Source organism: Eriocheir sinensis, chromosome 67 (assembly GCF_024679095.1).
Source record: "Eriocheir sinensis breed Jianghai 21 chromosome 67, ASM2467909v1, whole genome shotgun sequence".
Classification (NCBI taxonomy): Eukaryota; Metazoa; Arthropoda; class Malacostraca; order Decapoda; family Varunidae; genus Eriocheir; species Eriocheir sinensis.
Window position 1 is genome coordinate 5,772,902 of NC_066575.1, and position 10,321 is coordinate 5,783,222.

Below are 10,321 nucleotides of genomic sequence, written 5' to 3' on the forward strand. Positions count from 1 at the left end.
CTCACTCTTTCTTGCAAGGTTTTGCATCTTAGAAGCCTCCAGGTTGGTAGTCCTCCTCATCCTCCCCGATCTTCCTCTTCTTGCTTTTAGGAGTCTCCATTCTTTTCTTTGTCCTGAGGTCCTTCCTCTGGAGATCAAGATGCAAGCATGTGTGGGGAGTTTCGGAGCCCCAGTGCCAGCAGGAAGCTGGAGTCCGTGTGGCCAAAGTTGTGCTCGAGAACGGTCACTGTGTTACAAAAGTGACTGATAGATTGATAGTTTATTGTTGCAAGTAAACAACAAAGGAGAAGGGAGGAGCATGCCAAGTGACTCCACTGAGCCGTTACAAAGACCTGACTGACATGGGAGGAGAAATCCGAAGTCACGTGTGACATCAAGATCAAGAACGATCCAGACACAACAACAACATGGATCCTTCAAACGAGACCGCGCAGACTTGGGTAATTATGGCGATTTTAGCCGGTTAATGGCGCCACCTCGCCCTTAGGGGTATGATAATTAATCTTGGCGGTGTGAGGAATATTAGGGGAGGGTATGAAGGCTCAGAATGGGCTGTAAGGGGAAAAGAAAGGGAATGAGCGGTTGGCGCCGGGCATGGAGGGAAGGTCCGCAGGGTTGTTTTAGGACGTGTGAGGTATATTTTATGGATTATCAGCCCCATTAGCTTATTTCTCGATTTTTTGTCCTGATGGGAAAACCATGGCATATATCCGGAATTACACACAATTCACTCTGTAGTGGCAGTGAGTCGTGGTGCAGAGTGGATGTGTGACGCGTTTAGCTCCACATGGAAACTGCTGCGTCGACGTGGCTGGCCGGGCAGGGGCGTGATGGCTCTGTGTTACGACTGTGAGGATTTCACAGGCGAGAAGTGGATTGGATGCTGTTTGTTTCTTAGGCGGTGTCATGTGAAGTGTATAACACTATAACAACGGGCTGGGCCATACCATCAGGCCCCTCCAAAACAAGCTTACAGGCGCCAAAGGAGAAGATGTAAAGGTAAATCTTAGGAATAGCGGCTCCTATCGGGTGCGCGTTTAGGGCACGGTGTGGTGGTAATTACAACATTTCTAGCACGTACGACGGGGTTTTGACAAGCAGACAGGCGTGTTTATGTCACAATAATCATATATAAAGGTAGTTATTTGGGTGATGAAAGCAGCAAACATAAGAGGCAACGTTGCACAAAGGGTGTATTTTTCCGCGCGGGCTCTTCCCTTTCTTCACCCTGGAACTCGCAGTCTCATCGCCCATCGACTTGGAAGAAATCGTGAGGCCAGCACGGAAAAATACACCCCTAGTGACATAAACACGCCTGTCCCCTTGTCAAAACCCCGTCGTACATGCAAGAAATGTTGTAATTATCACCACACCGTGCCCTAAATGCGCACCCGCTAGGAGCCGCTATTCTTAAGATTTACCGATGTAAAAAAAAGAAAAAGAAAAAAACTGTTTACTGCTCCCTGATTTGGTTCTTTGTTATAAGATATTTTATGGTATAAATGTAAAAACGTGCTCTACAATTTAATCTCCTGTAGTAACAGTGGACGACTATGTTAACTGTATCGATAAAGAACCCTTAACACTCGACAACACATGACAAGACCTAGATACTTGAATGCCCTGAGTTCAAGACTGTCATTTCAAAATCGTACACAAACCTGACTTACTTTTTTTTTTTTTTTCTTTTTCAATTCTACAGTGCCTTTTTCTTGACATGTCTCTGCTTTTATCACCATTTCCATTTGTGTTTTGATTTCCTTTCCTCTTCCCTTATCCCTCTGGACCTCAGGCTGTTGAGGACAATGTGATGGAAGGGAGAATGTGTGGGATCATGTCGGGCCTTGGCTCCTTCACACTCTTCCCCCTACAACCAGAGCACACCAGCCAGGACACTGGTAAGAAAACATACTTTTTTCTTTATTAGCATTGTTACTTCCATATTGCAATTCAATCAGTCAGTCTGTTGGGTCATATGCCTTGCCACCCTGTAAAAGTTGTAAAATATAAAATTTGTAAGTCAGATTATACTAAATAATTTTTGTACATGACAGAGTACAGTAAGGAGCATGATAAGTAGGATATGTCTGTATATAGCTTTGAAGGCCTGCTTCCTCTGGGAACTCACCTGAAGGAGGTGGCCAAGGCATTGTAGGATTTGCAGTATCAAGAGATCTCATACGTTGAATTTGAACCTCCATTTTTGGCATCTGCACAGCTCCTTGTAGGAACAATACATAGCAGACTCTATATCTTTTTGTTTCTCCTTAGAGCTGTGATGTATGTGAGAGCTAAGTACATATAGTTATTAGATGTGTAATAATAACACTCAATTCTCCCCACAGCTTCTGGATCTCAAACACAAGGCGAGCCAGTAAAGCTGTACCAGCTGCAGCTGTCCTCCTGGCTGTGGGGGCGACAGGCAAGGAAACTTGTCAACGAGTCCGTGGGAACATTTCTTTCACTACAGACAGCCATATCTGAGGCAGAGCCAGACCGCCGCAACACTGTGCTGGTCAAAAAGTGTCGAGAGTACAGGTGGGTTATCTTTTGCTATGCTTGTAGTTATAGAAATAGATGTAATATCATTAAGAGCAGGAGCAGCATGTCTGTTCAAGAAACTGGCTAACAATGCTTGGCCTTCCAGGTCCATCATCCAGGCATGTCAGCAGGAGACAGAGAGTCTGCAGCAGAGGGAGGGAGGAGACGAGACAGAGACACAGGAGGACCTGATGTCCCTGCAGGATATCCTCTACAAGATGGAGCTTATTCTGAGCCTTGTGGAGCTGCTTTTTATCGACACCGTGCCGGGTAAGAGTACAAAGGGGGTGATGCTGAGTGTTAAATAGTTGTGCTCAGGTCTGGTGTCATCCTTTGAATAAATTTCTCATGTTAATGTTTTCTTGAATGAATATTTTTTATATCTTAGTTTTTTTCACTGTTGACTTTCACTTCTTCATATACTTAAACTTTATGCTTGAGGTCTTTTAGATGTAGCCTTTAGTTATAGGCAAGACCATTAAAGGCAGGAGCATTTATTTTACAGCAGTTGGTGCTGCAGTGTGCCACTGATAGTTTGTTTAATATTACTACATGGTTTGGTCAGGGCTGACAATATCACACATTTCCAGGAGGCCATCTGTTGAACCATCTGGTGAAGTGGATCCAGATGCACTTCCCCCAACACGAGAGGAAGAAGCAGGTGGTGCTGGAGAGTGACCGCCCACACCTGCACCCAGACTACTGGCAAGCTGTGAGCGCTCCAGCAGTATTTCTTGTTCTCTGTGGTCCCTTTAACCTGTGCAGTTTTCTATGGCCATTCCTGTCCAAATGTGTTTAGTGTCACAGGGTTGGTATGGTCCATGGTGTCCAATGCGTACAACCCCAATTTTGAGTAAAGGGGGCCTGCACGGAGGCTTGCTTGAAGGGATCCATGGGGATAGTGTCATAGGGTGGGTGAGGCAACACATTCCTAAGCATATGCCAGTATTAATTGATTCATGGCAGTTTGTATTAAAACTGAAAAAGTACGGTAATGTCGGTAAAGTATGTTTGTCACTGACTTTAAATTCATGATTTAAGCATAAATGTAATAGAGTTGTCTCCTGCTTTTCAAGTTGATGGATCAGTGCTGTAAGGGAAAAGTGTAGTGTAGAGAGATGCCAAGGCCCCAGGCCCTTTAGGGGGCAGTCACAAGGAGGGAAGGTAGAGAAGTATGCTGGACACATAATCCAAAGACATAGGATAAGCATAGATATAATAGAGTTGTCCTGCTTTTCAGGTCTATGGCTCAGTGCTGCAGGGGAGGCTGGATGATGCCCGGCTCATGCTGTCCAACCACCCAAGTGCCGACACAGACCCTTTCCTCTCCATTGATGAACTGCTCAGGAAGATGCCAACTTTCCAGGTGAGTGAGGGGGCAGATTTTTTCATTTGCATAGAACAGAGGGAAGGAAGATAAGATATTCCTAAGTCTAAGAGAATGTCAGGGAAAATTAAGGGATTTGTCATGTATACTTGGCACTCCAGCCAGAGCCGGATGTAATGAGTTTGAAGGGATGAGAACCAAACTAAGCAAGCACTAAGTACAAGTGTGGACTGGTTAGTATGGGGCCATGAGTATGGCGTAAAACTGAGGAGCAAAACTGTTGAGTGTGGGTCTGATATAAGGACAGAAAGCAGTTTCACATTCACGCATGCCACTACGACAGACCCCAGCACTGTCAGTGCCTCCTTTCCTGACACTGTGTCTCCCCACCACCAGGCCTACGGGGGAGTGTCTGTGGGAGACTTTGAGGTGCGGTGGCAACACTGGCAGAGTGAGTGTGAGCGTCGCCTGGAAGAAGGTCACTTTGCCAGCTCCCACCACCTGCGGGTCATCTGCAAGGTATCCTAGGACTTACAAACTTATCGTGATAATTGCATTTCTCATTTTAGTCGTGTCCAAAAGTACTGCATTAATTTACAATTGGCAACCATAAGTTTGTTGTATGGCAGATTAGTGGACTTTTTATGACATAGTAGAATAGCTATATACTGTTCATTTATCCAAAGTTTACTGGATCAAATGCACTGAAGACATCTAGTTTTAGTTTTTATTTTGAATGGATATACTTAGCAGTCACTGACTCCAGCCAGCTGTCAGTAACCTTTTGATATACTCAGTCTCCTTGCTAATCTTCCTACTCTACTTCATCTCTACTCGGCAGATCCTGTGCGGAGACCCAGAAATACTGACCAAGCAGATAAACCTCATGGAGACATGGTACCACCTGATGGTGTCCACGCTGCTCTTCACCAAGCCCACTGTCAAGCTGTTCCACCTCTCCAACGCCAGCCAGGATGCCATAGTACGCATGCAGGACCAGCAGGTCATCACAGCCCTGGACCATGTTCTGCTGGCAGCCATGGAGGCAGACATTTACCAGGTTAGCACCAGGCAGTGTTTATGCTGTCATTCCTGCCTGATGGACCCAGTAATAGTCTAAAGTTATAATAGGGCAGTTAAGTTCACAGGTCAACTATTATGTGGACGCTGCTTTTAAGGGGCTGAACTTTATATTGAAATTGAGGCCATCATAGCAACATGTAATGCTGACACAACGGAGAAATTGATCCTTTCTCCACATCACATGCTGAAAATGAAATGTGGCATATTTCCTGTACCCATCTCCACACTACACTTGCCCCTCTCTATTATATCTCTGATGCCCTGTTTCCTCACGAGAACTTCCCTTGAGGTGGTGACCATGGCAGAAGCATCTCGAACTTTCCCTGTTCTGCCACTCAGCTCATTCAGCCCCTTGCCTACTGACTCAGTCTCTCCAATACTCATCCCCTGTATTTGATTGGGCATGTTGTTTTGTGTGTGGGTGGGGGTGTATGTGAAATGAAGAATTAATGGCATTGCTGGCATCTGTCATCATCCACACATCGTTTATTGAGTTGTTAACACGAGTCTTGTTGCACAGGTGATCAAAGAGTGCCAACAGGTGATGGATAACCCCTGGTTCACCACACACCTCACAGACCTTCTGTGCCACACCATGCAGCACAAAGGAAAGCAACAGTGAGTCACCCAGAAGGAACAGGCATCAGAGGGGACAGACAGGTGTAGATTCAGAGTTGCCTCCTCCCTTCCTGAATTTGACTTGTCTCCCTAACCATCTGTCCACTATGCTTTTTCTATTTTCCCAACTTTCACCATTTCTATCTGTAGCTCTGATGCACTGTTCCTGCCCGAAACTCTTCCTAAGGGGATGGCCAAGAGAGGAGTGAATGTGTCCCTCTTCCCTATTCAAGGAGCACAACAGCAGCATACTAATATTGATGATAGGATTGCCACTAGCTTATCTTTATTATTTTGTTCCTCAAATTTCAGTTTGGTACAGGATTGTTTATAAGAATGCCTGTTGTAGATTCTCCATTGATGTCAGTGTTATACAAGCAAGGAACATAAGTTAGTGCAGTGACTGGAGCCTGTTCCTCCACACAGGGTCCTGCCGCCACTGAGGGAAGCACTGCTTCTGGATTATGCTGAGCTGCTAGCCAGCCACTCCAGCTTGTGGCAGGTGAGCCTCCTCTACCTGGACTACTGTGGCCCCCGGGGTGTGGCCATGGCCCAGGAGGTGCTTCAGAGACTCCCCGTCACAAGTGATGCGCGTGCCCAGAAAATCATCCAAATGGCCAGTGAAAGGGAGTTTGATGGAGTAGGTAAGTAGTGGTGACCTAAGACATGGCACTCGCCTGTTAGGTTAGGCAGTTTACACAGTAGGCTCCTGAATAGCAGGACATCAATAGCCAGGTTCACAAGTTCAAGCTCAAAATATTCCATAAAAATGATCAAAGGGTGAACAGGTCTCTGATAACACAAGTTCCACTGAAGTGAATGAAATTTAATGTGAAACCCAGTGAAAATCAAGTAGTATGGCCCATAGAGTATATGTAATGATTAGCCAATATCACAAATTCACATGGTACAAGCTTGTGTATCCATAAAAATGTCACACTATTTAAGAGCCTACTGTAGCAGATGCTTGTGAAGTATCTTAAAAATGATAATGGCGATGGAATACCTGTGTGTCCCAGTAAGTAGCGGGTGTATCATGTTGGGGCTATTGGCCACAAATAACATTACACACACCTGCCACTCAAACAAAGCTGTACTCCTTCTCTTTAAGGTATTATGATCCTGTTTGTAGGTAGATTGAAAAGGCATATCTATCCTAGGCTGCACTCATTGTCATCGCCACACGTTAACTCTGAATCTAAAATGACACCAAGAATCACCATGTCCTTAGATACATATAATGCTGAATTATCCAGAATCAGTGTACCATCAACATTTGTGAGGGAGCGAGACTGATAATCATTCTTTTACTGTTCGTTGGATTTAACTTCATATTCCATTTGGGGGCTTCATGGTGCAGTGGTTAACATACTCAGCTCACAACCAAGAGAGCCTGGGTTCGATTCCCAGGCGGAGTGGAAAAATTTGGGCGACTTTTCCGATACCCTACGCCCCTGTCCACCCAGCAGTGAATGGGTACCATCTCCTGGGATCTGTTCCCTTCTCGTATAATTCCTTCCCCTTCTGTCTCTCTCCGACATATGACCACAGATGTTGCGCTGACTAAACGAAACTTTCCAACTTTCTTTTATATTCCATTTCTCGTTACCAGCTGGAAATTATCGAGGTCTCTGTTCGGTGATACTTATATTGTGTGTGCCTTGTTTTGGTTCAGTTGTCAGTGTGTGTCGTGTGATGGGACGCCAGGCACTCTCTCAGGGACGCCTTGGGGCTGCCATCTGGTGGGGGGTGCGGTCAAAAGATGCAGCCTTCACTTCACACCTCGCTCACCAGGTAGGTTGGTCTTTCACAGTTCCTTCTTTCATACTCTGCTTTTCGTTTAACATCCTTATTTTCCTTTATGGGGTTGGATGGGTCATGAGTCTCTCCCATTCTTGACGATCATATGCTCCCTCCTCCTTGTTCATTCTTCTCATGCCTTCTTATCTACATCATCTCCAGGTCTTCTTTGGTCTTCCAGCTGGTCTCCTTCCTCCTACCTCTATATCCACAGCTCCTCTCACGTTCCTTCCTTCATTATATATTTACGTGTTGTATAGAATATATGTTTTTATTTTCTACACCTTCCAATTTTTCTCTTAACCCGGTAGCAGCGGGGATGTTTCTTAATGGTCCCTCTAAGCGAGAAAAATGAGAAAAAATCATCACTCACACAAACCATTTCATAATATATATCAAAGCATTTGTGATCAGTTTATGTATCATCTATTTTGGGGGGTTTAAATCATGGCACAAATTTGGCCTGTCGCTGCTACACGGTAAAGCCACAAATTTGGCCCGTCGCTGCTACCGGGTTAAACATGGCACCCCTACTTTCCTGATAATTCCCAGACACCCTTCTTTTCATCCCTGACTCTTCATGTATAATTTGGTGCTCCAAGCCTCACGGAATAACCAGGAATTTCTTTTCTTTAATATTACAGATCCTTCACAAATACATTGCTGATGGGCAGTTTGAGTCATCCACACTGCTGGACCACCTGGGCCCTGCCATGCTGCTCTCTGACACACTTACTTTCCTAGGTGGGTAATGATACAAAGATATGTTGTCTGAAGTTTAATATTCTGCCAGTAAACCCAGCTTGATACTTTTTTGCTTCTTAACTGTATGCTGAAGAGTTGTCTGTCTGTTAGAGGAGCACTGTTGATGTCAGTATTAGTCATGTGATAGTAATGCAGAAGTATATTGCTGTAAGTTTTATCTGCTTTTATTGTTTTTCCCCTCTGACAGGATGCTGAAGAGTTGTCTAACTTTCACACTGTTATTCAAGTTACAGTATGAGTCATAAAGATACAGCTGTTTATATGTTATTCCCTTTTATTTGGGAATGGAGTGCTAAACCTTTGGGAGTTTCATCCCCCTCACTGGTAACTTGCTTTGTGTTGCAGGGAAGTACCGGGAATTCCACGTCATGTACCAAGAGGGCCGTTATGAGGAGGCGGCAGCACTCCTCGTGTCACTCATCTCTTCCAGACTTGCTCCCGAGTAGTGAGTTGATAAGTGCTTGTTTTCTGCTGGACGGAATATTGAAGAATGTAGAAGGAAGAGACGGATGCAAAGAATATCAGTTATTATAGAATTACACACCCAGTTTTGGAGTAATTTGATAAGCACTTGCTTCCTGGTGGCCAGGATACTGGAGAATGTAGAAGGAAGAGATGCATGCAAAAATATCAGCTGTTAATTACACACCTACCTGTGGAGTAATTTGGGTGCTAATCATGACTTTTGAACATTTAGTGTGGTCTATTCCTTTGACAGTATGTGCTTTTGTTTCTCATGCTCAGCCCCAACCCAATATGTGTTTTCAGCTTCTGGCCAGTGTTGTTGGTGGATGCCCTCCCCCTCCTCAAGGCAAAGGAGCCTGTCATCTCCTCAGACCAGACTTACGAGCTCATGTACATCCTGGACACCCTCAGTAACACCACCAGGTCAGTTCACCCTTTGCAGCAGCAGCATGTTGACAGGATGAAGGATTCTTCCTCTTGGGCAGTGGTTCCCAACTTTTTTTGTCCTGCTCCCCCTTTTCCAGTCACTTTTTTACCTGTTGACCCCTAAAATGAAGTAGGTTGAGCGGGCCACTCACGACCATCCCAAGGGCCAAATTTGTCAGGTGGGCCATGAGCTTGACACCCCTGGTACTGTAAGCTAATGTAGAGCAATTCTAGCATTTAAGCATTCAGTTTAAAGGATTGTGTACAGTAGTATGAATTTTATTCTGAGTCGCATGTCTCCTAATTCCAGTATAATAAATTTAAAAATAATTAGAATCTATATGAACCCCTTGAAATTGTTCCATGGACCCCTGGTTGGGAGCCACTGCTCTAGGCTTATCTGTGGATCTTTGAGTTCTTTGAACTTCAACATTTCACTGCAAATGAGTATAGGCGAAATTTCAATATCATTATGACTCGGACATGTAAGGTATTTGTATCCTAGTATCCTAGCACTTGGCAGGGGGACCATGTGCACTTAAATCTTACATTTGGGACTGTGATAAGTTTCACCAAGAGAAATAGTTTTGATTTTAGTGAGTCAAGGGCTGAAGATCAAGGCTAACAACACACACATCATAGGGTTCAGCCTTTGTCTCCAAGGATCCAGTCTGTCTTATCAGGGTTAGACAGTCTAATTAGCCGTCAGCTAATTAGCCGTCACAGAAGTCCAAACCATTGCTTGAGAGTCATGCTGGTGGTGAAGGAAAGTGTGAACTTCAATATACTTATATCCACCCTTTTTTTCAGGGATAAGGAAGATAAAATGGAAAATGAAGCGGCTTTTGCCACGTTTTCAGACAGGGAAAAAGAAATTCGGCTTGCCCTGTCCCACAACCTGGCCCAAGCCATAATCTGTGAAGGAACGGTTGAGAGCTAAGTGGTAACATCATTTAAGATAACAACAATGACAGTGGTTTCTAATTGTGTATTTTCATGTTGTTTGTGAAGCTTGCTTATGTTTAATAAAGACATTTTTTAGACAGATTTTTTGCATTGGAATATTTGTAGAGGAGAGTATTACTGGATATACTCGTGTAAAAGTCACCTTCCCCACAAGGTTATAGAGTAACCTCTAAACACTCCAGAAGTCATCTCCTCCGCCACATGTTGTTTTGTTGCCCCTCCAGAGCTCGGGAAAGTAACCCCGTTGCGATGGTGAACACTTACCCTCATGCACGCCACCTATATTATAGCTTGACATGGCCATGATGCTCATGTAGTCTGTAGTGGACA

The 10,321-nt window shown here is 44.5% G+C and overlaps 1 protein-coding gene across 1 annotated transcript; it reads left to right on the forward strand.

Annotated features, from left to right (window-relative positions):
* The first annotated feature begins 315 nt into the window (after positions 1-315).
* LOC126987985 (nuclear pore complex protein Nup85-like) lies at positions 316-10,068 on the forward strand. The gene is made up of 15 exons (XM_050845702.1): positions 316-440; positions 1,793-1,898; positions 2,346-2,538; positions 2,648-2,811; positions 3,132-3,253; positions 3,782-3,907; positions 4,265-4,387; positions 4,710-4,928; positions 5,472-5,569; positions 5,996-6,213; positions 7,245-7,363; positions 8,014-8,113; positions 8,480-8,579; positions 8,903-9,022; positions 9,836-10,068. Exons 1-15 carry the CDS (start codon positions 408-410, stop codon positions 9,963-9,965), a joined length of 1,971 nt encoding a protein of 656 aa, XP_050701659.1. The 5' UTR covers positions 316-407; the 3' UTR covers positions 9,966-10,068.
* The last annotated feature ends 253 nt before the right edge of the window (positions 10,069-10,321 follow it).